Source organism: Nesoenas mayeri (genome assembly GCF_963082525.1).
Source record: "Nesoenas mayeri genome assembly, chromosome: 3".
In the NCBI taxonomy this organism is placed as follows: domain Eukaryota; kingdom Metazoa; phylum Chordata; class Aves; order Columbiformes; family Columbidae; genus Nesoenas; species Nesoenas mayeri.
The window spans coordinates 67,796,285-67,818,468 of record NC_137544.1 but is presented as its reverse complement, the minus strand read 5'-3'; the positions used below and the strand labels follow the sequence as shown (position 1 = coordinate 67,818,468).

Genomic DNA, 22,184 nt, shown 5'->3' with positions numbered 1-22,184 from the left:
GAACAGTGAGCAGTACCCAGTGATCAGTGCTCAGTCCCTGGCTCCAGCTCTCCTGTTCACCTCTCCCCTGGACCACAAGCCCCACGCTCTGCTCAGACTCTGCAGGGACGGCACAGGCCCCTGCACGTACCCAGGGGCTCGGAAACCTTCATCAGGATGCAGTTACAGAAACCCCAAATTTCTAGTTCCACGCTTTGAAGCACACAAAAATTAGATTCAGCAAAAGGCAGCTTCTTAGCCAAATACACTTAATCTTGAACAAACCACAGGATAGATGCTGCTGGAAAGCACATTCCCATATATTACACAATATCCTCACTATCCTCGCTCAGCTTGGGGCTGGATATTCTAGGCATCTGGCCTGTTGGGTAGGCAGCTGCTTTTGTTCCTCTAGTACCAGCCTTCCCACAGAAGCATCTCAATCAGAAGTTCACTTTTGGCACACAGCCCATCCAAATGCACTGGTCAGGCAGAGCTACTGGCTCTGCAGGCACAGCAATCTCCAGCGACTCTTCTTGGCTTGGTCTTTGTCCTGCAGATCACATTCCAGTAAGAGGTATCAAGCTATAAAATCTTATTACATATTACAATCAGACACTACAGCAAATATTGCATAAAAAACACAATCACAAAAGAAAAAAATTAAATTTATTAATCAAAGCAAAATGCCTCCAAGATGTCACATTTCATGAAAGGGAAGAAAAGAAATATTATTACTCATGTCTCCCCTCCCTTCCTAACAACGTGAGATCTCTCTTTCTTTAGAGAGAAAGAAGACGACACACATGTTCTTAGAATGTATCATACTGCCTAACACTGTTTAAATGATGAGGTCTTGTTTATCAGAGCAAGCCAGACATTTAAGAGCCTGTCAGCTTTCACTAGGACCCAGGCCCTGATAACACCACCTGCATTCCTCTATAGATTATGAGTTATTACCTCCTTCTGCCAGAAAACCTGAAAATTAATCCCACTTCAGTTTTGGCAAGTACAATCCAAGTTACAAATTCTGTTATTCTGCTAATTCTACTAGTGACTGTTGTCTTCTCTCTTTCCCACCCAACAGAACCTGCCTGACATGAATAGCAGCTGAATCCCCCTGACACTACAGAAGCCAGATGGAACAAGTATCAATTGAATCTCAGTTTTGAGGGTCATCCTCCAGCAATGCCACAAGGCCAAGTGATCTGTGTGAATAAGTGAGCAAATAGGTGCTACTGATTACAGAGCAGCACTCCCATCGCCCTTGTAGGCAGCACAGCAGCAATTCAAGCTGCTGCACTTAACCACTGCTGCACACTGGTGCCAACAAACAGAGCTGACAGGACTAAATCAACCAGAATTACTTAATTTTAAAGGAAGGAAAAAGAGTTTTGAGTATTCATATACAAATGGTATCTGCTCACTTTCTGGAAGGAGTGTGCACAGCACATTTCTGTCTCCCCAGGTCTTCTCAGTACCATAGCATCTGAACGTGCTGAAAGATAAACACAACCTCCTAGTAGAAAGGAGGTACGTTCTGCAAACCTCTTCACAGGGGAGAAAGGCAATTCACTTGTTAGTGCATGTTTATGTTTCCAAAAAACTTTAGACAATATTCCTCATCGAAGACTCAAATCATTTCACTAAAGTGTAATACTTTATTGAAACAACCTTTCTGGAATCAGGGCTTACTCCAACAGTCATACACTGGGCATCTGTAGAATTGTAAGGCCAAGCTGCCAACAGAAGGCAACTGTTTTTATCCAGTAACTGCATATCCATGTGACAGAACGTTGGAAATGCTGGAAGAAACAGATCTTAACATATTTTAGTTCCCCTCTTTTTTTTGTCCTTCATCTGTATTTGGACCTCTCTTTGTCTTTTGATTTCTTAGGACTTCTGCTTCTGCGTGCTTTTTTATCCCAGTCTCTTACTCGGAAGTCTTCTTTGTATTTGTCTCTTTGTTTGCTGTATGTGTAGTCTCTCTCTTGAGATCGGCTGCGACTCCGATGCCTGTCTTTCTTCTCACTCTTCATCCTCTCTCTACAGCGTTCTCCTTCATGTTTTCGATCAGAATCCTGTCAGAGGAATTGGATAGATATGCAGTTACAGACAAACACAAAGACATGGAGAAAACTAGGAAAGAGTCAAGCATGGTTGGTTCCTTAGCTAAGGCTGGTACTACCTGAAATAGATTGACATCCATGATTTGAAAAAGATAACACATTAAAAAATCCCCACTGTAGCTACATGAAGATGATAAGCCTGCAGCTTTTGTCAGCATTTATGGAAAAAAGCATGGCTGCCAAGCATGCTACTACTTGTATTTCCTAAGGAGCTTTAGCAAAAAAACAGTTATAGCAGGTATTCAACTTGGATAGTATCAAACTCTTCAATAAGCATCACACAAGCTTCAAAGCTAGATTTGGATTTTGACTCCTTATCTAAGCAATGGAAGTATTTCCATCATAGGTTTTGGTTCAAGCCCCACAAGCATTCCAGTGCTACAAAGATGCAGAACACTTTTTAAAACCTGCCTGTAATAACCCTTAATGGTCTAAATTCTAGGCTTTGGAAAAATGAACAACACTGTTACAAAGACCAAAACTACACACACATGCACACAAACTATTTCACTTCCTTGAAGCTAAAAGTCCACAAGAAAAGGCAACCTGGGGAATCAGTCAGACAATTAGGTAATTAAAAATTAGCTGCAATTTGCAGGCTGATGGGTATGACCCATAAAGAAAACCACATGAGGATACACTCATACACAGACATAATACACCCTAAGGAGTACAAGTCCACCTGATTTAAAATGGCCTAAAAAGGAGAGACCAACACTTTGTACTACAAGTGGTAATGGTGTTTCAGCACACACACAAAAACTCTTTAAAAAAATGCTGCAAGTTCAGGTAGCCAAAAATGGGGGAATTTTAAATTTCCCAGGCTTTCTGCATATCATCACCAAGAATGTTGAGTGACTCAGCACATAGAACAGATTTGCTCTGGAGACAAATGGGGTTTATGTAACAAAGGAGGAATTTCTGTCAGTAGAACACCTACTTCACTTGTTGCACGCAGCAGACACTGAGACACCGCATTAGTAAATTAAGGAAAGATGGCTTAATTACACAGATTGTGAAACGTCACACTAACAAGATTAAGGCACAGCACATTCTAGAACAATTATGTGGAGACTTCAAGACCTGTACAGGCCATAGCATCATGGCAATTTTAAAAGTAAAAAGATAAAGATCACTTAGAAAGTTGAACTCTAAAACTCTAAATAGATTTTCTTAATACACAACATGTGAACTAACATTTTCAAGCACTGCTACTATTTTGATCTTATTATTCAACTAAGACATACAGCAAAACAAAATACAAAAGGAGCTTCATAATCCTGCAGAAAGATACATATACAACTTGCTATTGAGAAGGTGTTCGGCACTTGTGTTTTGAAGGCACGATCACTTCCAAGTTTAGTATTGTTGTATGCTCTAGCAGACAGATACCATTTTATCCATTTTACAGGATTTTAGTAACACCACTATTAGACACAGGTCATTACGAACTATGAAAAATGCCTGCATTAAATTATGCAGAATTTATTTCTTCATTTCAGATACAATTTTCATTTTTAAAATACTACTTATGAGAGTATGGCTAAAACCTACACTGCATGTACAAACAAGCAAATTTATTTAAAAGAATGGTGAAGAAACACTCTACTTGAAGCAGAATTTTTATGCAGAAAGGCAGTGATCAGGATGGTTCCCAGAGCAAACTCCCAGAGGAAACATCACCTTTAGAATTACGTAGATAATGCTGAAATACTGGAGTTAAAATAAGCAACTCCTAGACCAATACACACATCAATAATCACAGATTTGATATTTTAAAAAAAATTCTGCCACTGTTGGTTACAGTAATCTCACTGGTGGCCAAATACTTATTCCACATCTTTACTGTCAAGCCTCTATTCCAGTACAGATTTTAAAACCTGATTCCATCAAAAAGGAGTGGTGACTCCAGCTATTCATAAGAAGTTTGTCCATCTTCAGAATGATGCACAGCCATATTACTCTTGCATCGAAAAGCCTCAGTCTCCATCTGTTTGAACAAGACAGGTTTCAAGCCCCTTCATGGAAGGACCTGAGTAAACATCAGAAGATGGAAAAAATGGTGGCGGAGTAGAGAGGAACAAGACAAAAAATCCTGGTAAGAAACACGGATGGTGGGCTTGGTGCACTGCTGCTTTCTAGCTAGTTTGTTGCTGAAGTTTCCTTCCAGCACAAAGAGAAACAGGAGGAAAGCAGAACAGCATTTAGCTGACAAATCCACCGAGCCAACACTGGAGACAGGCTACTGGCCCAGGTTAGTGAAGACTGGAAAGTGAATATAACTAGTCTACGCTGAATGACACAGAGCAGGGCAACTTACTGAAAGGATTAAAAAAGTCATATAAGCATGGAGCCATCTAAGCACAATGATCTTCACAGAAGCATTTAGAGTATAGGTCCACAGGGCAAGTGTGAAAATGTCACAAAAAGGTTGTCACAGTACCTAGTATGATCACTGAATAAAGAAAAAAAGGTAGTCATTTAAATTAGTAGAATTAATTGCACCTTAGTTCCTCCCTCAAAAAATCAGTTACCTTTCCACTTAAATAAGACTAACTTTTTAAAACCTTTGGCACAGAAAAAAATTCAATTTTTTAAACACTTACAATTACTACAGTATTTTGAAATCAAATCTTCTATGCCCTACCCAAGTCAGAAACATGTTGTTTTCCCACTGGAAGAAGAAAAAGATTCCTACTTAAAAAGAGGCTCTCTTATTGCTGAAGTGCAGATTTCTCAATCCAGGATCACAGCCTCTTGTCAGTCAATGAATAAGTGACGACCATCCCAATTCTTAATCCAGCACTGTGTTGGTGAACACACATGAGGAAAGAAATATAAAAAGGGCGAAAGACTCTGGAAGCTCATGGCTTGCCAAACTGCACTTCCAGGTAAATCAGCTAGAAATACCATGACCACAAAAGTAGAACAAATAAGCCACCTCTACATACATTAAGTACACTAGTTACAGGTTAAAAGGAGCAAACAAATAGAGACAGCCTTTTCAGGAGGGAGATTTTGGTTAAACTTTACCATGAATATAAAGAGAATAGTGTCCAGTAAGCAATAAGAGCAGGAAATTAAAACCAGAAAAATCAGTAGCTTAGACAAAACCATACACTAAAGAAACGTGGAAGTCAGGAAGCCCCTATGTCTCAGAAATTGGATAGGTAACACTCCTCCACTGATCCAGTTATCTTAAAAAAAATAAATAAAATTCCAAGAAACCAAAAAACACAAGGAAAACTGGAAAGGGAACAAAGACATAATACGTATCTCAGGCAGAAGCGTGATGTGTATTCAAAAAAACTCTACCAAATCACATTCACAAATCCACGCAGCAGAGCTGCCTCCTGCTCCAGACCCACATCCTGTTACCTGCCAAAAGGAAGCCACAACCCTACCCCTTCTACCCTCTGGAATTAAGTGAAACAGCACAACACTAAAAAATATGCTCTTAGAACAACAACACAGAAGCTGAAGATTCAGGAAAGGGGTGTCAGACTAAGAAAAGGATGAGTCAAAATATACTAAAGAAAAACCAGCAAGAGAACAGACAAACATGTCAACATCATGGAAACTATTCAGAAAATAAACCCCCTTCAGTCATAGCTGGAGCTGGCAGCACAAACTGAAGTTTCAGTTGCCAGAACTTCCCATTATAATACTCTGTTCTCTGTTAATCTGTTCCACACTAGCGGCTCAGGGTGGAAGTTTATGTCTGAAGCATGGCTACTGTGATCTTTGGCCAACTAGTTGAAGAAGGTCTGCTGTTCTTTTGTTTTAAAGTTCTTACCTCAAATATATTCTAATATTTCCAAAATAAGGTTAAGGGAAAATGTTTTGTTTGCCTATATTAAAAACGCTACCACTCATTTTGCATATGCTAAATGGGATTTGTCAACTAAGTTGCTTGCAGATTTCATTTGGAAAGGGCCATGTCCAAGACACTTATTGAATCTCTAAATCAGACTGACTACATACTTATCAGTATGTACATACTATACAATACACACTAACAAGAATATTAAAATACAGACACAGAGAAAGATTCTTCACATAAATTCATTTTCACAGCTCCAAGGGGCAACTGTGTTGCTTGCCAGCAGCGTAAGCCTCCACCTGTGGTTTTGGACATAAAGAAGGGTAAGCTATTTACACTGAAACAGCTAAAGGTGAGCAGCAGAGAGAAAAGCAGACGCAAAGAAGATGATACCAGAATACAGCAGCAGTAGACGACAGGAACAAATCACAATAGGAGCAGGTGACTAAATCACAAAAAGATATAGCGACAAAGAAGACATCAGAGTCAAGCACTAGAAACCACTAATTTTCAGAGCCTGGAAACAAGCTCATGTTTTTGTGCTATGAAATCCACTACTAATGTGTCTTGCAGTGCACTTGTAACAATTGTACAGAGGTTAACAGTCTATTGCTGCCAGCACTTGTATGACCTGCAGGGGCTGAGACATCTCAAGGATTTTAAAATGTTCTCTGCTGACAATGCAAAACCAGACAGTTTCACACGTATAATTTCTGAACCATTAAGAACAAAGACTACTTCCAGAAATATCTGTTCTAAGAATGTTAAAGTGACAGTGTCGATGAGTCAAAAAGATAAGGGGAAGTCTAAACCAACATTTATTCAGTCCTCTTGTAGGTACATGCTCCAATAGAGACTTCCATTATTTGCACAGGCCCCTTCCCTCCACCCAAAGGATCCCAACTGAATTAGGATACAAAGAGTGACAAAAAGACTTGTACCACAAATGAGCAGTAGGGCTTACTGGTGGCACCAAAAAAAATAATTGCTAATGTTAATGAGAACAGGTTTTTTTAGTATCACAGCAAGGAGCAATGCAATGGAACAACCAAATCATTTACACACTCTGTACACAGAACTTAAAGTGGCACACAAAACTCATGCCAGGAAAATGGTGCTTTATTTACTATAAGTATTGGGGTTTGGGTTGTGGGTTTTTTTTTTTTCAGCTTAGCTCAGTTCTTCCTAATGCTCACACTTCAATGTTGGTTAACCCTCCACTTCATCATTTCAGACAGCGCTTCCATGAAACATCAACATCTTGACTACTCCAAGTTCACAGAAACATGAGAATGCTGACCTGACAGGTTGTAGTGGAGCTAAGAAATGACAGAGCTACTGCTTTCTGATGATCTCCTCCACAGTCTGAGTCTTACAGCACCGTATGCTTGCACAATACAGATGCAAGCAAACCTGCATACAGATTTTACCAAAAGGCTTCCAAAACAGTTAAGGAAAACTAAAAAAAGATAATGCAAAAAGACTGTGTGTCTGATTCCATAGGGGAAAAAGCCAACACATGCTAGCCTGGCAAGAAAATGAGAAATAGTTTGCATTCATGAAATATGATTAACTACTGGTTTATGAGTGGGGATATGTGAACAACAGGTCCAAAGTGCTGAAGATCTCCTACTTTATGACAGGCTACAATGCCTCTTCAGGATGTTTTGGCAAAAAGCCAGTCAGATGTGCCAAGCTTCAAAAGTCCACAAAGATTTGGAAAGCCTCTTTCTTAATCAGATACTAACATCAGCCTTCTGTACATTTACGACTGCTGTATTTCATGGGACTTTGCACACCATATCCTCAGTCCAACATCAGACTTCTTTTTCCTGGCTTCTCTTATTAGAACAATAAACAGGTATCAAGTTAGTGCACGAAGAGTTTAGTACCTTAGATTTTTTGGTCCTCTTGTCATCCTCTTCATCTTCAGAGTGGTAGTGCTTTTTCTTCTTCTGTTTTTTAGCCAAGTGTGACTGACTCGTTTGAGACTCTTCTATATCCTCGTCCAGCACAAGGTCATACTTGGTACTGATAGTGTTGGTTAAGGACAGACCTGTTACTTAATAAATAGCAGAACATAAAAGCTCAGAAAGCAAACAAGAAACAGACCCATGTTTATCAGACCAGGGTTTACCAAGACTTAGTATGTATTTCAATTAGAACAGGATCATACATATTGAAAAAACTCCATGTGCTAAACTGACTGAATTCTGTGCTGTTAAACAGTACAGCCAGGTCCCAATTCTCCTTTCTTTTCTGCCTGTGGACAGCTGAACAAGCTGTGGTCTTCTCTCATGCTCACCACAGGCAAAGCAGAATCATAGAGCATGATTTAGTTACTAATACGGTCTCATTCTGGATGCAGCAGGTCCCTTGTGAAACTACTTACAAGTCTGTTACGCCACATGTCATTCCAGGGCTCTGGGCTGGGAACATTAATTACTTGCACACAACATCGAAGTGAAACAGCACATTCTGATTTGACTAAGTTCATCGAAATGAAACATGAAAAATGCGTAATTCCATCTCAAACAACAAATGGTTGTATGAAGCAGCAGCAAAACACCAACTTGGCAAGCTTTAAGAAGTCTTTTCCAAGCTGTTTTCATAAACCGTACTTAGAGCAAAAAAATCCTTTGAACAGAAAAGGATACTCCTGCTTTGGTTTTACCTTCTCTTTCAGAGCAAGTTTTGAAGATTTGTCACGTTCCTTTTCATAGTCTTTGAAATCGTCCTTGGTATACCGCCCACCTGTCCACAGAAAAATATATTCAATTCACTCAACTGAAAACAAACAAACAAACAAGATCCACACCTATGACTAAGCTCTGCTTATGAATTTAAGGGCTCTCTGTAACCATAGGGAGATTCATAGCAGGATACAGTTCCAGAAACAACACTGACATCTGGGTAAGAGTAGAAGAGAGTAGGACAAGTTGTGGTCTTCTGTCCTTCTCTTGCTTGCAAATGCCATTAACCAACATATGGCTATCTCCTCACTCATGCCCAGTGGAGACAATGCACGAACAGCATCACAAAGAAGGACTTAGCAACTAGTCCAACTGTGATTACAGATTCTGTGTCACACTACTTACAATTCTGTTACCATGAATGTCTACAGACTGTTCTCATTATTAAATGACTTTTTATTCTGGGCTGTGCAGAGAGAAACCTGAGCCAGCTACAGCTTTGGAATTCAAATGGGAAACTATAAAAAAAATTGACATGTCTTGATTAAAGAGGGGCATGACAAATTTCATTTTCCAACTAGTCACTTGACAGTTCCAGCTCACAGATTAATAAACTATTCTACAGCAATGTGCTGCCATCTCATGGTCGCACTTAAAATGGCAATATTAACTGGCTGGGTCAGAAGTGGCTACTCAGGATGGAAGGACATTTTTAAGTACCATATAACTACAACAAGATGACAATACAGTTAGCTTTCCAATATTTAGTACAATTTAGACTTAAATTATCCAGATAAAGAGAAGTCTTCCATGTAGTCACTTAGAACAGGATGAACCGCAGAGTATGGTATAGATTACAAAGTCATCTGGGCTCTGTGCAGGACAAGTTCTAGTACCTCAGTGTCCACAACTAGGCCTCAGTGCAAACAGTTGAGTGCTGACTGCATTTTTAGGCAGACACACAAGAACGTCACCACTGCAATGCACAGTCACCTCTCCAATTCCAGTTTTCCTCACATCCTCAACAACTAAATAACCACTGTATCCACCCCTCCTGCCATCTTTTACCTCCTCAAACACCTGGAATTGGGTTTTACAAAATACAGCCTGCTATGCAATATGCCTGACCCACAGGAGGTGAAGAGGGGAAATCCCTGGCCTGAATACTGACTTCTTCTTGTATACAACCAAATGTCACACAGCGAATAAGGAAACTAGAAAGTAACAATGTACTGGGTATTATTTTTTTAATAAGTAATATCAAAAAACCACCTCTTTTAGAACTTGAAAGGAACAAATACTTTATTGGTAAAAATACATCTGATAAAAAGGCAATCCATGGTAATGTAACATTAATACAACAGTAGTAGTAAACTGTTCTACTCTTTCATATGGAACAAGTGAAGAGCTAGCAACTGTGTTGCTCTATTTATTACAGTACCAGGAAAACTTATAACCCTGAAGATGAGAAGATTTAAATTCGTAACAATTGCTTCTCTTTATAAAATACTTAAAGTCTAGAAGTTAAGACTTACTAAATTATGAGAGCCAAAGAATCACAAGTGTACCTACCTTTTCCTCTCCACTTAATTTTTGCAACAGACTGGCTAAAATCCACATGTATCCTTCTGTCATCTATCAGCACATTATCCATTTTGAAGTAGGCTTTCTCACAGTCTTCCTCCTGATATTAATGTTTTCAGAAAATTTTGAGTCATGATTATTTCATAGAAATATTCACTGAAGAGCTCAAACACAAATTCAGCTGCTTAATGTCATACATTAATCTAAAATTGCATAAAGCACAGTTCTTCAATTGTGCCATTTCAAAATAAAGTTATGCTTTGTCCAAATGTAAACACTTCAAATTCCATTTCTTCAGTTCATTTCACTATTTTAAAAATTTGACAATCCAGCTATGTGTTTGGCACATGTAAAACATCCAGAAAAATACGGAAAAAAAGGAGAGCTAATAAGTCTCCATTTTAAGTACATAACTAGGCTAAAGAAAAGTGTTTTCCAGTCTTCCGCACAGACTAGAGAGATTAGCAGACAAGAAATTATGCACCATCAAGAGAACTTTTACTATCAATCTCACAGTAAGAGCACTACAGTGCTAAAGCAAGCATCATTTACAAGCCCAATATAGGACACTATCTACCTTCTTTCAGACTCCTTCCTCTCTTTCATGCAGCGTGCCTGTTTTTTTCTCCTAGCACTCCCTTCTTTAACTCTTCAAAGTCCTAAAGTGCTCTGGGAAAAAATGGCATCCATTTCTCCTCCTACTGGTTTCAAGACAAACTAAGAAAAATGTATGTGTATTGCTTGGTTGAACAGAGAAAGATTTAAATGTTTGTCTTGATTAGGACTTACAACTTCTATAACTCAGTCAGTAAGAGAACAATATTAGCTACCCCACACTTGAAGATTTCACTGTTTTTCCTTAATGGAAGTAGACCAAAAATGAACATTTACAAGCAGACTCTATATGCAGTATATCAAAACAACATACCTTTTCAAACTCAATGAAAGCATAACAAAGAGATTCACCAGTCTTCCAGTCTCTAATCACTTCACAGCTGAAAAATTTATATGAAATTAAAATGTCAATGCTGCTGAAGCAAAAAACATAGGATAGGGAAGCACTGCTTAAAAGGGAGAATAACAGCTAAAAAAAAAACCCAAAACAACAAACAAATAAAACAACCCCCACCACAACAAAAACACCTTGAAGGTATAACACTTGATTCTGAGACCTCTACTGATGTGAAGGTGTCTGCACAGAAAAAAATGCACATAGCGTTACTTGAATAATTATTACACTTAATTTGCAAGTGGTTGATACAAAGTGTATAACAAGAGATCAGTTTTCCAGCACTATTTGTTATTGTTTTTTTTGCATTTCACTAAAGAAAGACAAGAAATATCACATTCTGTTTTCTCTGTCATTTTGAAGAAAGTTTAAACACACACCATGTGAAAAACTTTCTCTTCTTGATAACCACCTCTTTAGCAACCATCTTCTTATCAGACAGTTCACTGGGCAGAAACAAGAAGCCTAAGTATTGAATCAGTAGATGCAAAATGAGATAATACATCAGTATTATCAAACTCTTGTATGACATGAGAATTCTGACTACAGGATGTTGAAGGAGGTCAGACAGGCAACAAGGGCAGGAAATATAGTATTAAGGTGAGATTTAATAAGGTGAGACTTCCCCCTTGTGTACTGAAGAAGTGACAAATCAGGATTAGGGGACATGATCCAAAAGATGACCAAGTCAGGAAAAGAAGGAAAAAAAAAAAAAAAAGAGAAAGAAAACAAGGCTATGCAGAGAAGCTATATAAATTCTTTGCAGTAGCCATCAATGAGAAAGAAGGTAAGAACCTTGTGCCTAACCTTTCTTTGTGGATTATTCAGATAATCTATCTGAAAGTGGAAGCACTGCAGAAGAGGTACTGAACAAACTGATGGAGGAAAAAAAAAATATAAGAAACCCCTAGGACATCCAGAAATCATGTTGGAGTTGTAGGAGTGGCAAACAATGCTGATTTTGCTAACACACAGACAGTCTAGTGAAGGAGCTGGAAGCCTGCCAGCCCATATACCAGTACTATACAAGCTGGTAGCAACTAAATGCAGAACAGAGTCAGCGTGCAACTGAATAAATAGGACCTATTCACAACCATCTGAATAAATCAGTTAAGTCCTCTGACAGAGTCAATATGCTTATGTGGGATGATATTCTACTTGATGCAGTTTTTCAAAATTCCTCTGGAAATTCTAATAAACTCCTGCACCAAAGGCTTTTGTGGAAACTAAGCAGCAATGGCATAAGAAACATCTTTGCATTGACAAACATGTGAAAGACGAGGTAAGAGTAAACACTCATTTCTCACTGAGAACATAAAGAGGTCATCAGCAGAGTCTGCTGTTGATACTAAGCTGTTAAAGGTGGCAAAAATAAAGATGGAAAAAATTGCAGACAAGTTCTTAGGAGATCATCTGAACAACAAGATAGTAAATGACATTCAACATAGACAAATGCAACAAGATGAGCACGGGGGAAGAATCCTAATTGTGCACAGTAAAAAAAAAAACAGAACACTCACCCAGCTAGATATGAATTTGTATCACCATTGTTGTGGTCTCCATCCACATACATACAGGCACAGGATAAACCTCTAGAGACCCCAGACTACTACTTAACAGCCAAACCTGAACAGATTGGCGGGAACCAAGTTCAGTTTCAAAGGTTTTATTTTCTATTTTACAATAATTACCTTTTAATGGGACCAAATCGTGAAAATATTATCTCCAGGTCTTCATCTGTGGTCACAGGATTCAGTTTACAAACAAATAGTACATTTTCTGGTGGCTTGATATCCGCATCTGGTAAGTCTCCCACCTGTGGCATATGGAAAGATACTTTCATCCCTTTTGCCTAAAGCTCTATACATTTTATTGCGACAAGCACACTGGCAACAGATCTTCTGAATTATCTCAGACACATTCCTATCACAAAATCAAAAATTATTAAACGTTTTTCCTACTCAATGTCACAAAAAAGTGTTTTCCATAGCACCTAAAAATGATTATCTATTTGCAATTCCACCACTGGGACTTCATGGAAGTCAAATATCTACCTTGCCTTCCCCTTTCATAACATAACAAACACGCGGTCCTAAAAGGTGAAAGCGTACTTTTAGAACCACTCTGTTATAAAAACAAAAATGGACTGGATCCATTCCCTAGTCTCTGTCTGCACCTAAGATAAACTTGCCTTTTCTTGAAATCTGGCAACAGCTTAAATTTCAGACAGCTCGATAAGGATGAGCAGTTGCAATTATACAACTTTGTTCAGATAGAAGGGAGAAAGCACTCATGCTTACTTACAAGTAAGACTTGTTTACAGCACAAACAACCTTCATGTTTACAACCTTTGATCAAAATTCCCATTTTGGACAAAACAAATTAAATTACAAGGGAAAATGCAAATACACATACCTCCTCTTATTGAAATGTAGCACTTACTTTTAAAACCTGATCGAAAGACTAGTGATGTTTTAAACAACTTATCTCTGTCTTCCAATTAATACAGTAACAAGAAGGTAATGCACATCAGATAACAGAAAGGAAGAAAATAACACAAGTAAGAAGCAAATTCCACAAAAAAAGAACACAAAAAGAGTTTAAGCAGAAGACACTCTTCGAGAAATTTACTGTTTTGACAAAAGAACAATGGAACTAACAGTTGGGGTTTTTCGAATCAGTGTAACTAGCAGTACACTTAGTTCTTCATCTCTTCATCTTAAGTAACATAGCTCCCCATTGCATACTACTCAGCAATACTCACTGAAAATTACTGCACTGGCCCACATACTCCACTTGCCTTTTTTAGCTAACCTTATCTGGAAAACAGGTCATTAGCCCCACTGCTGCTGCAAAACAAGAGCCCACACCTGCAGATCTTCTGAAACACTGTGGCCACATCTGGAATGACCTTGGTATTAGTCCACTGCAATCTATTCACCATCAATTTGAATTTGCTAGTTGTTCAACAGTGTCTGTGCTTTTTTGCTTGTTTTCTTTAAAAAAAATTAAGACTTCAAAGCCTTTTCACAATTTTTGTTACTATACAGAGTTTACAACTGTCAGCAGTTACCAAACATTGTATTTAAGAAAGAAGAACATAAAGTTAAGCAGTGTTAAATTCAACTAATCCCACAGATGGAAAACATCCATTACATACATTAATAACACAATCTCAGTGCCAATACAGGTACTGGGAAGAGATTATCTCAAATTAGCTCAGCTCTCTCCTGCATGTGCTAAACCTTTTCCAGGATTAAAGACATTTAGCAGCATACTGTGTATGATATGTTTTTTAGTTGGATGCATTTCCAGCAAGTTTTTATAAAGTCTACACTGGTTCATTTTTAATCCTGGCTTTAAAAATGAAGTATCACTGGTTTTATCCAAAAACCATCTCCAGTGCTCATACTCGGCCTCCTTCATTCTACCACAGACATTTAATAGCAGAGATTCTGAGCCACAACATCATAATCAGATAAGCAATTTCAAGATAAACAGTAGAGATCCTCCTAAACTTAATATAACATGCACACACATAGGAACAACACCTAAAAGGTAAATACAGAAAGATGTTCACCATTTCCAGGAGAATGGCACGAGTTTTTGCTTCTTTTTCTGCCTGAACTTCTTCTATTTCATCTGCAGTCCGTCCTTTCATATCATCAATTTCTTCATCTGCTCCTATTCTGCCACTCTGAAGAATTAAAGAAAAAGCTATTTATTACCAAGCCATGGCCAAAAATTCTTTATCACTTTCCAACTGTTGCTTCGATTACCTCCCCCCTCACTCCCAAAGACATGAAAAATGCTTAAGCACTGTATCTCTGCAGAACTGGGCTTTAATTCTGTTCTTCCCACTTAGATTAAAAAAGAGAAGATGTTATCCTCATGTGTTTCAGGCACTATGAACTATGTATGAACTTTCAGACCCAATTTGAATCATATTCAGCTAGACAGTCTGAGTTCTTTTATACTCCCATCTCATACTCAACATCTCACCACAAACATTAACTCATTTCTAACCTACCAGAAATGAAGATAAGGAACAGTGCCAATACCTGTGGTTGTCTAATAAGACTCAAGTATTAAATACAGTATATCACAACAAGAAATTTATTTTTATACATCTACATCTAGGTAGGAGCTGAGGTTTAATTTTCCTCCTCATCAGCATCTCTAGAATGCTGCCCTTCTTACAGACATTTCTACACCAAAAGGTGTATCTTCAGACAGGCTGGGGGGAAGAAAACTAAGTATAAGCTTTCAAATCTGCATGACACTGGCAGTGAGCTATTAAACTGTTTATACCATTTAATATATCTGAAGGTATGTCAGAGACTAAACACAGTGCAGACAAGCCTAATTCCAATCTTGCAATTATATCTATTAAGCTTAAAAATAACCAATATTCCTTGGAGCAAATTTATTCATTGCTTGAAACAACTGTTTCCACACAAGGAGATCATCTCACATAGCAACCTCCATAACTGCATGCTATGAGCATGTTATGAATAATTACCATTACATTTTTATCTTCTGGCTGAACAAATACACCACAACAGTATGCATGCTTGCAGATGTAACTCAAAGAATAACCAAGATTACTTTTACTGAAACACGGGCTATTCCACATTTGAAAGGGAAACAGCAATAGACACTTTTAATATTAATAAATATTAGTTATATTTTTGTCTTCCACCAGAGAATACAAAAAACCAGTAATGCCAAAGGCGAATACTCTGAATGTTCTGCTTATCTACACTGTAATTAGAAATCTAAACTAGGACTTTCAAACTTAACTCCACCATAGTCACAGGAGAGAGCACCCAAGTCACCTTTTTATTCTTTTCTTGACAGATTAAGCAGCTGTATTTGACTAAACACAGCGATAGCCCCCAGTAACAGACAAGCATTTCATATATCGGAATTCAAACTGGCGCGGTACAGCAGCATCTCTTATCCTCCTGTACTAAAGATAGTGCACTCTGATGTGACAGACAAGTCTTAAAGACAAAATTCTTATTTTGATCAACTTCATGCTGGCCACTAATAGGGACAAATTTATTCAATTATTTCTTCCAACTCTTCCCCAAGAAGCTATTGTAAGCACTCACATCTAGCTGTTCCTTGGTAGGTTCTGGTGAGCGATCGGGAACACACAAGCCAGGTGGATCTTCAAATGGATCATCTAAAATTACTGTATGATTTATCCTTACAGAAAACAAAATCAAAATCAGCAGTCACATGCAAATAAAACTCTTTACCCAAGTAACAGGAAACCAGCCCCGCTGATTCTCAGTTACATCTCCAACAGCCAAACATACCGTACACTTGTAAATACTAGCACTGATGCTTGCATAAAGGCAACATAGCTGCAGATTTTCTTACACAATTGTTTATTTTAGTAGCTATTTATTTTAGCAATAACAGTGGAATAGAAGAGTATTTAAGATACCATGTATAGGTCACCTGCCATCGCTATGCTACTCTTGTTTCTAAAAAAGAATAATTTGATTGTTTATAATGCATTCCTCAAAAAGGGAAGTTAAAAGCAGTCACACCTGATATCTTGATACGGGATAAAATCCTTATCTACAAAGGTTTCATTAATTGTCTTCAATACATCCATGCCTTCTGTCACTTCTCCAAATACTGTATGCACACCATCCAGGTAATCCAGGTTTTCCCCTGTAGTAATAAGAAACTGAAAAAAGAATATACAACACTAGTAACAGTAAACAGAAAAATTCAGGGCTCGAGTTCTACCTTAGCAGAAGCACAACTCTCAGTGAAATCAGTGGGGGAAAAAACCCCTCTTCTTAACTTCTGTGGGAGAAGGTTAGTCTTCTTCCATGAGCCCTGAGAACACGGTGAGCCAACGGACAGCTCGCAGCCTCTACCCAAAGAAGAGAGACTCTCACGCAAGTCTCCCTGCACACGAGCTTGCGCCACTGGTTCACTGGACCTTCCTGTGAATTGGTTTGACTCAGTAATCTGGCAGAAAAGACTGACCAAGGAAGAGCTGACAAGTTATCTGCCAGGTAGGTTTGTGGAGCAAGATCAGCAAAGTTTGCGGCAGGCAGGGCCAGGACAGAAAGTTTAAGAGTACCCTTCCCAGCAGCAGTGAGCTGAGCTCAAATCACCTGTTCATCAAACTGCACATAGCAGGTGCATTTTCACAATTCTGGCAAAAGCTTCCATAGTTCTACCTTCCTTTCCCTCAAAAACCCTTTTCTCTCAAAACCCAGGATGCAGGAGCATCAAGAGAACTAGAACAAAGTAGCATTGAGTTAGATCAGCTTGACCCAGCACTGAAACGCATCTTAACACAAATCAGGTGATTTGCTTTGGGACAGAACTGAAGCTACCAAAATTGATACCAACTGAACACTTGGTAACAAATTAAAGACCAAGGACACTTGGTAATGAACAAAGGAGGAAGAAGCAGATATGCACAAATAACAAAACACCACCATTATGTCCATCCCTTACAATCTGCCTGGTAACATCTCTCTCCTCTGCGACAGTTAAGACTGGTTAGTATTTGGTATAGGTTACACTAAAGCTACATTATATCTGTAAGCCAACTCCACATAATTCCTTACTAGATTTTTTTTCCAAGGAAGAAGCTACAATAACGTTCCTGGGAACTGCATTAATTCCCATATGCCTGTGTATATGCTAAAAGGCTGTATTCTCAAATGTAAGTATAAGCATCATCGCTTCTTCCTAAACCTCCCACCCAAAGAAACAAATTTATACATACAATGCAAGGAAGCAGCAAAATTAACTCCATACATTACAAACTCTAGCCAGAATAAAATCTTAGTTTATACTGCTCTTCCATTATTAAAAAACCCTCTTTCTAAAATCATAACATGGATATTACAAATGAGGCATTTTAATATATGAAAGTGACAATGCATCTAAAACAATAATTTAGAAAAAATATCATTCTATGAGACTAGAGCTTTAAATACACCTACAGCAAAAACTTTGTGCATGGCAACAGGGAACAGCAGGGAACACCATCACTTTCAAAAATTCTTTTATAACAGCACTGGGATAAAACAGCAAACTTACATTGTATTGTTAGTGCACACTTTTACATAATCATACAGAGGACACTGTGTTATGATTTCAGTTTTGAAACTAACATGAAGTTATAACCAGAAAGTTTTAAGATTATTTTAAAATCCAGTTTCCTTACTTTTCACTTCCATTTAACTACCATTCTATAAATTATCAAAATCACATCAAGGTATTAACATAAATAAATTAACAAAGGAAAAAAAAAAAAAAAAAAAGGTCTGAATTAAAACAAAATTTATAAAATTAATCTAGGACAGGATTTGAATCTGAGCATTTTCATCTTTCTTGTCTGTAAACATGGACCCAGTGGCACCTGGGACACTATGCAAAATACTATTCTTACCTATGGCTGGTTTTTTACATGCCTTTTAACCATATTACAAGATGATGCTATTGATATTATGCTGTCATTGTTGTGCCTTTTCATAAATTCAAGGAATTTTCATTTAGTTATTTAGATGTGTACTAAGGCTTTCCAACACTTTATGCTGACCTGTGATCCATGCTGATCGTTGCCATTGTTCACCATTGACACGGTTCCCTTTTTCTTGTGCTTAATTCTTGGTACTTTTTCTGCCTCAAAAAATCTAGCTTGATCACCGTACAGTTGACTGAAAATATATATAACAAATATGTTACAAGGCAAAGGAATTTTTAAAAGTGAGATAAAAGAATGCTGTGAAACAGTAAATAAAACATCTTAAAGAATTTTACATTGGCATTCAAATAAAAGCAGAATTGACTTTGCATCCATGCACATTTTTATGGACCCGTACACTTACATAATTCACTTTATATTACAGGGAACAACAGATTTTTCTTTGAGGCACTTCATAGTGGCTTTTTTTTAGGGGGGTGAGGGGGATGGTATTTATGTTTTTAAACGTAGCATATAACATTTTTCTAAGGCATGAACCGAATGCATATTTTGATAAATAGGTTCCATAAAAAGAAGTTAATTCACACAATAAAAACAATCATTTATGTGACAACTTTCTCCTCCAAGATATATGAAAAGCCACTAAAACTATGTGTAGACTTAGTTCATCTCATAGACAGGACTGCATACAGTAATTTGAGATATAAGGGGTACAGCAAATTGTTACATTATTTTCAATTTTCCAAGCCTAACCCTGACATCACTCCTTTTGTCTCACTCCATAACTGAGAGAGGCATGGTCAATACACATGTTTTCCCAAATGTAGTAACATTTTGCTGAGCAGGTGTGTAAACCTCTATGAAGAGAGGATTCAAATTAAACTTTGCTTCCTGGGCAGCAAGAACAGAAATTCCAATTTCACGGCCATCAGCGATAATGAAGACATAGAAAAGACAAACTGCCACAGATAAACTGTACTAGTAGTGCAATAGAACTGGCCACTGTCTCAGCACACTATACCTCCCTATCTGACACACCAAAGAGCCTCAGAAGACCAGTCCTTACAAAAGAGCAGAATATCCCACATGCAGAGAGAGCTCAGACTGGCAAGTTTACCTATCTAGACTTGCATCTGCTTAGCACAATTACACTGCTTCCAGGATCACCAGAGTGGTGATCCATGTAATCCAGGTTTTTAAGGTTTTGTATTTAAGAGGCTCTGACAGACCAGACTTACAAAAGTTGATATTGGTCTAGCAACTCTGCCTCTGCTCAAACTGCTTGATCTCTATACTGTGTTCTGCAGCACTCCAGGTTTAGTTCTGCTCTGCAATTTTCATTCTACTTTTAGTAACAATTTCAAGGGCATCATATAGAACATATGCACTTTGTTAACTTCCATCCTAGCTCTCTAAATGATTTCTTCAACTTTTATGTGCATGACCACTGAAAACATCTTCAACAAGGAAGAAGTTATTTCCTTATACACATTCAACGGGACTAAAATGAACTCAAATTTTCAGAGCAATAGGATTATTTTCTTACAGACAGAGGAAATTATGTATAGCCTCTCTATTCCCCTCCTGCTCAGTTAAATACATTTTGTTACAGAAATAAAAAGTAGTAACAAACTGCTAATGATTCTGCCTTCTACAGAGCACTTAGTTATGATACTTCTCCTAGAAAACCAAACCTATAGTTATTTGCTAACTTTTAAATAAACTGAAATTTATGTACAACTTGTTAGTTGCAACTTCACTTCTAAGGTCAGAGATAGAACACTGTCCATAAAAAAATATAAATGGCCAAAGGCAGAGTGGAAATTAAAAAGCATTTAGGTATGACAACCAGAGAGGCTTACGTATCAACATTCTTAACTTGCTCCAGCAATTTTACCCCAAGAAAGCTGAAGACAATCTAACTGGAACCCCTATTCTCCTACACAACTTCTCTGTTGATTAAGTAACACAAAAGTTTTACTTACCAAAATATTGATTCCCCTCCACGGCCAGTTCCCATGGGGTCACCGGTTTGGATAATAAAATCCCTCTGTCACAAAGCAGAATACATAAGATATTGCTTTCATGTTTGTGAACTTCAACCATACAAAAAAAAAAAAAAAAAAAAATTGAGAATACTCACCTGGACATTATGAATAAGACAATAGTTGTAGTACTTGACTTTGCAGAGCTTCAGAAAATTCAGACAAGCTGCGAGAAATTATATCAACATTTACTAATGAAAATCCCAGATATAATAAGTACAAATGTAACATATATTCAAGGTGTGAAAAAGTGTGTTCAGAGCAGACTGTGTTAAGATTTATCAGCATACAACCTATAAATACTGCGAGAAATGCTCTAAGGAGAAGTAACACAGGTAACACCTGCCTCCCTCAAGCCTACCTCTAGTGATGCTGAGAGCCCTAACTATAGCTACCTACACAGAAATGTGCATTTTTTTCTCCACAATATTCTTCCAAACACCTAAGAAACAATACCACAGTTGCCTTTCCATTTAGAATATATTACATTGTCTCAGTTTTCTGAATAACCATGCATTACACATATAATAAACGCATAATAGAAAAACCAAAGGAACAAAAAAAACCACACACACACACACAAATAAAACAAAACAAAACAAAAAACAAACCCAAACAACTTCTCAACAGCAGGTGGTGTTTGTAAGCCCCTCAGACACATACCTACGGGCAGCCCGCGGGGACTGCTGACGGCCACGGAGACCCTGGCACCCACTGGGATCTACTCCCGGGACTGAGACCCGACGTGACACGGCGCGCACGGCTGGGAGAAGCTGCCCTGACTGACTCCGCTTCCCGAGGGGGCCGCGCCGGCAGCGGAGCCTCGAACTGCGACACCCGAGCGACGGGCCGGGCCCGCTCCCAGGGGCAGCGCTCGGGGCCGCCCAATGGCCCCTTTCCCGAGCGGCTGGAAACCTCGGGAACCTTCGCAGCCCCAAGAGCCGCAGGGAAGCGACCGGCGCGTCCCCCGCACCGCAGCGCCACAGCGGCCGCCATGAGCAAGGCCGCGGGGTTAAAACCCGGCACTTCCTGACCGGGTCAGGCGCCATCCGGGCGGACGCGACCACCAGCCCTCCCGGCGTTTTATTCAGGGTTTCCACCTCGGCTTCCCCGGCCCCGTCCCGCCGCGCTCCTACCGCGGGGTCGCTCCTCCGTGTACAGGTCGATCACCAGGTCGCCCAACGTGGTCTCCAGCAGCACGGCCATGGCCGCCACCCGCCTCCCCACGGCGGCGCGGCCCGCCGGCGCTCAGCGCCCTCTGGCGGCGCGGAGGAGTTTGGCGCGGAGGCAGCGCGGCCCTGGGCGGTGCGGAGGGCGGGCACCGAGCTCCGCGCTGGAAGCTCTTCACATCCTCGGGATCAAACAAGCCAACTGTCGCGCCCAGTTCCTCTGGTTCTCGCAAGCCCAGAGGCTACGGGAAAATACGGTGCGGCTGCGCCCCGACGCCT

General features: G+C 39.1%; 1 protein-coding gene across 3 annotated transcripts; it reads right to left on the bottom strand.

Annotated features, from left to right (window-relative positions):
* Positions 1–630: 630 nt before the first annotated feature.
* PPIL4 (peptidylprolyl isomerase like 4) lies at positions 631–22,051 on the bottom strand. Of its 3 annotated transcripts, none has more exons than XM_080341804.1 (13): positions 21,837–22,051; positions 20,835–20,902; positions 20,677–20,741; positions 18,806–18,923; positions 16,782–16,924; positions 16,335–16,431; positions 14,798–14,914; positions 12,909–13,033; positions 11,137–11,203; positions 10,197–10,308; positions 8,589–8,685; positions 7,824–7,962; positions 631–2,060 (listed from the first exon to the last, which is right to left on the bottom strand). In XM_080341804.1, the coding sequence occupies exons 1-13, from the start codon at positions 21,940–21,942 to the stop codon at positions 1,836–1,838; spliced, it is 1,479 nt and encodes a 492-aa protein (XP_080197930.1). In that variant the 5' UTR covers positions 21,943–22,051; the 3' UTR covers positions 631–1,835. The 3 variants fall into 3 exon arrangements, with proteins under 3 accessions (XP_080197930.1, XP_080197931.1, XP_080197932.1); XM_080341805.1 differs by having other exon boundaries at positions 21,873–22,048; XM_080341806.1 differs by lacking the exon at positions 21,837–22,051 and adding an exon at positions 21,400–21,829.
* Positions 22,052–22,184: the final 133 nt, after the last annotated feature.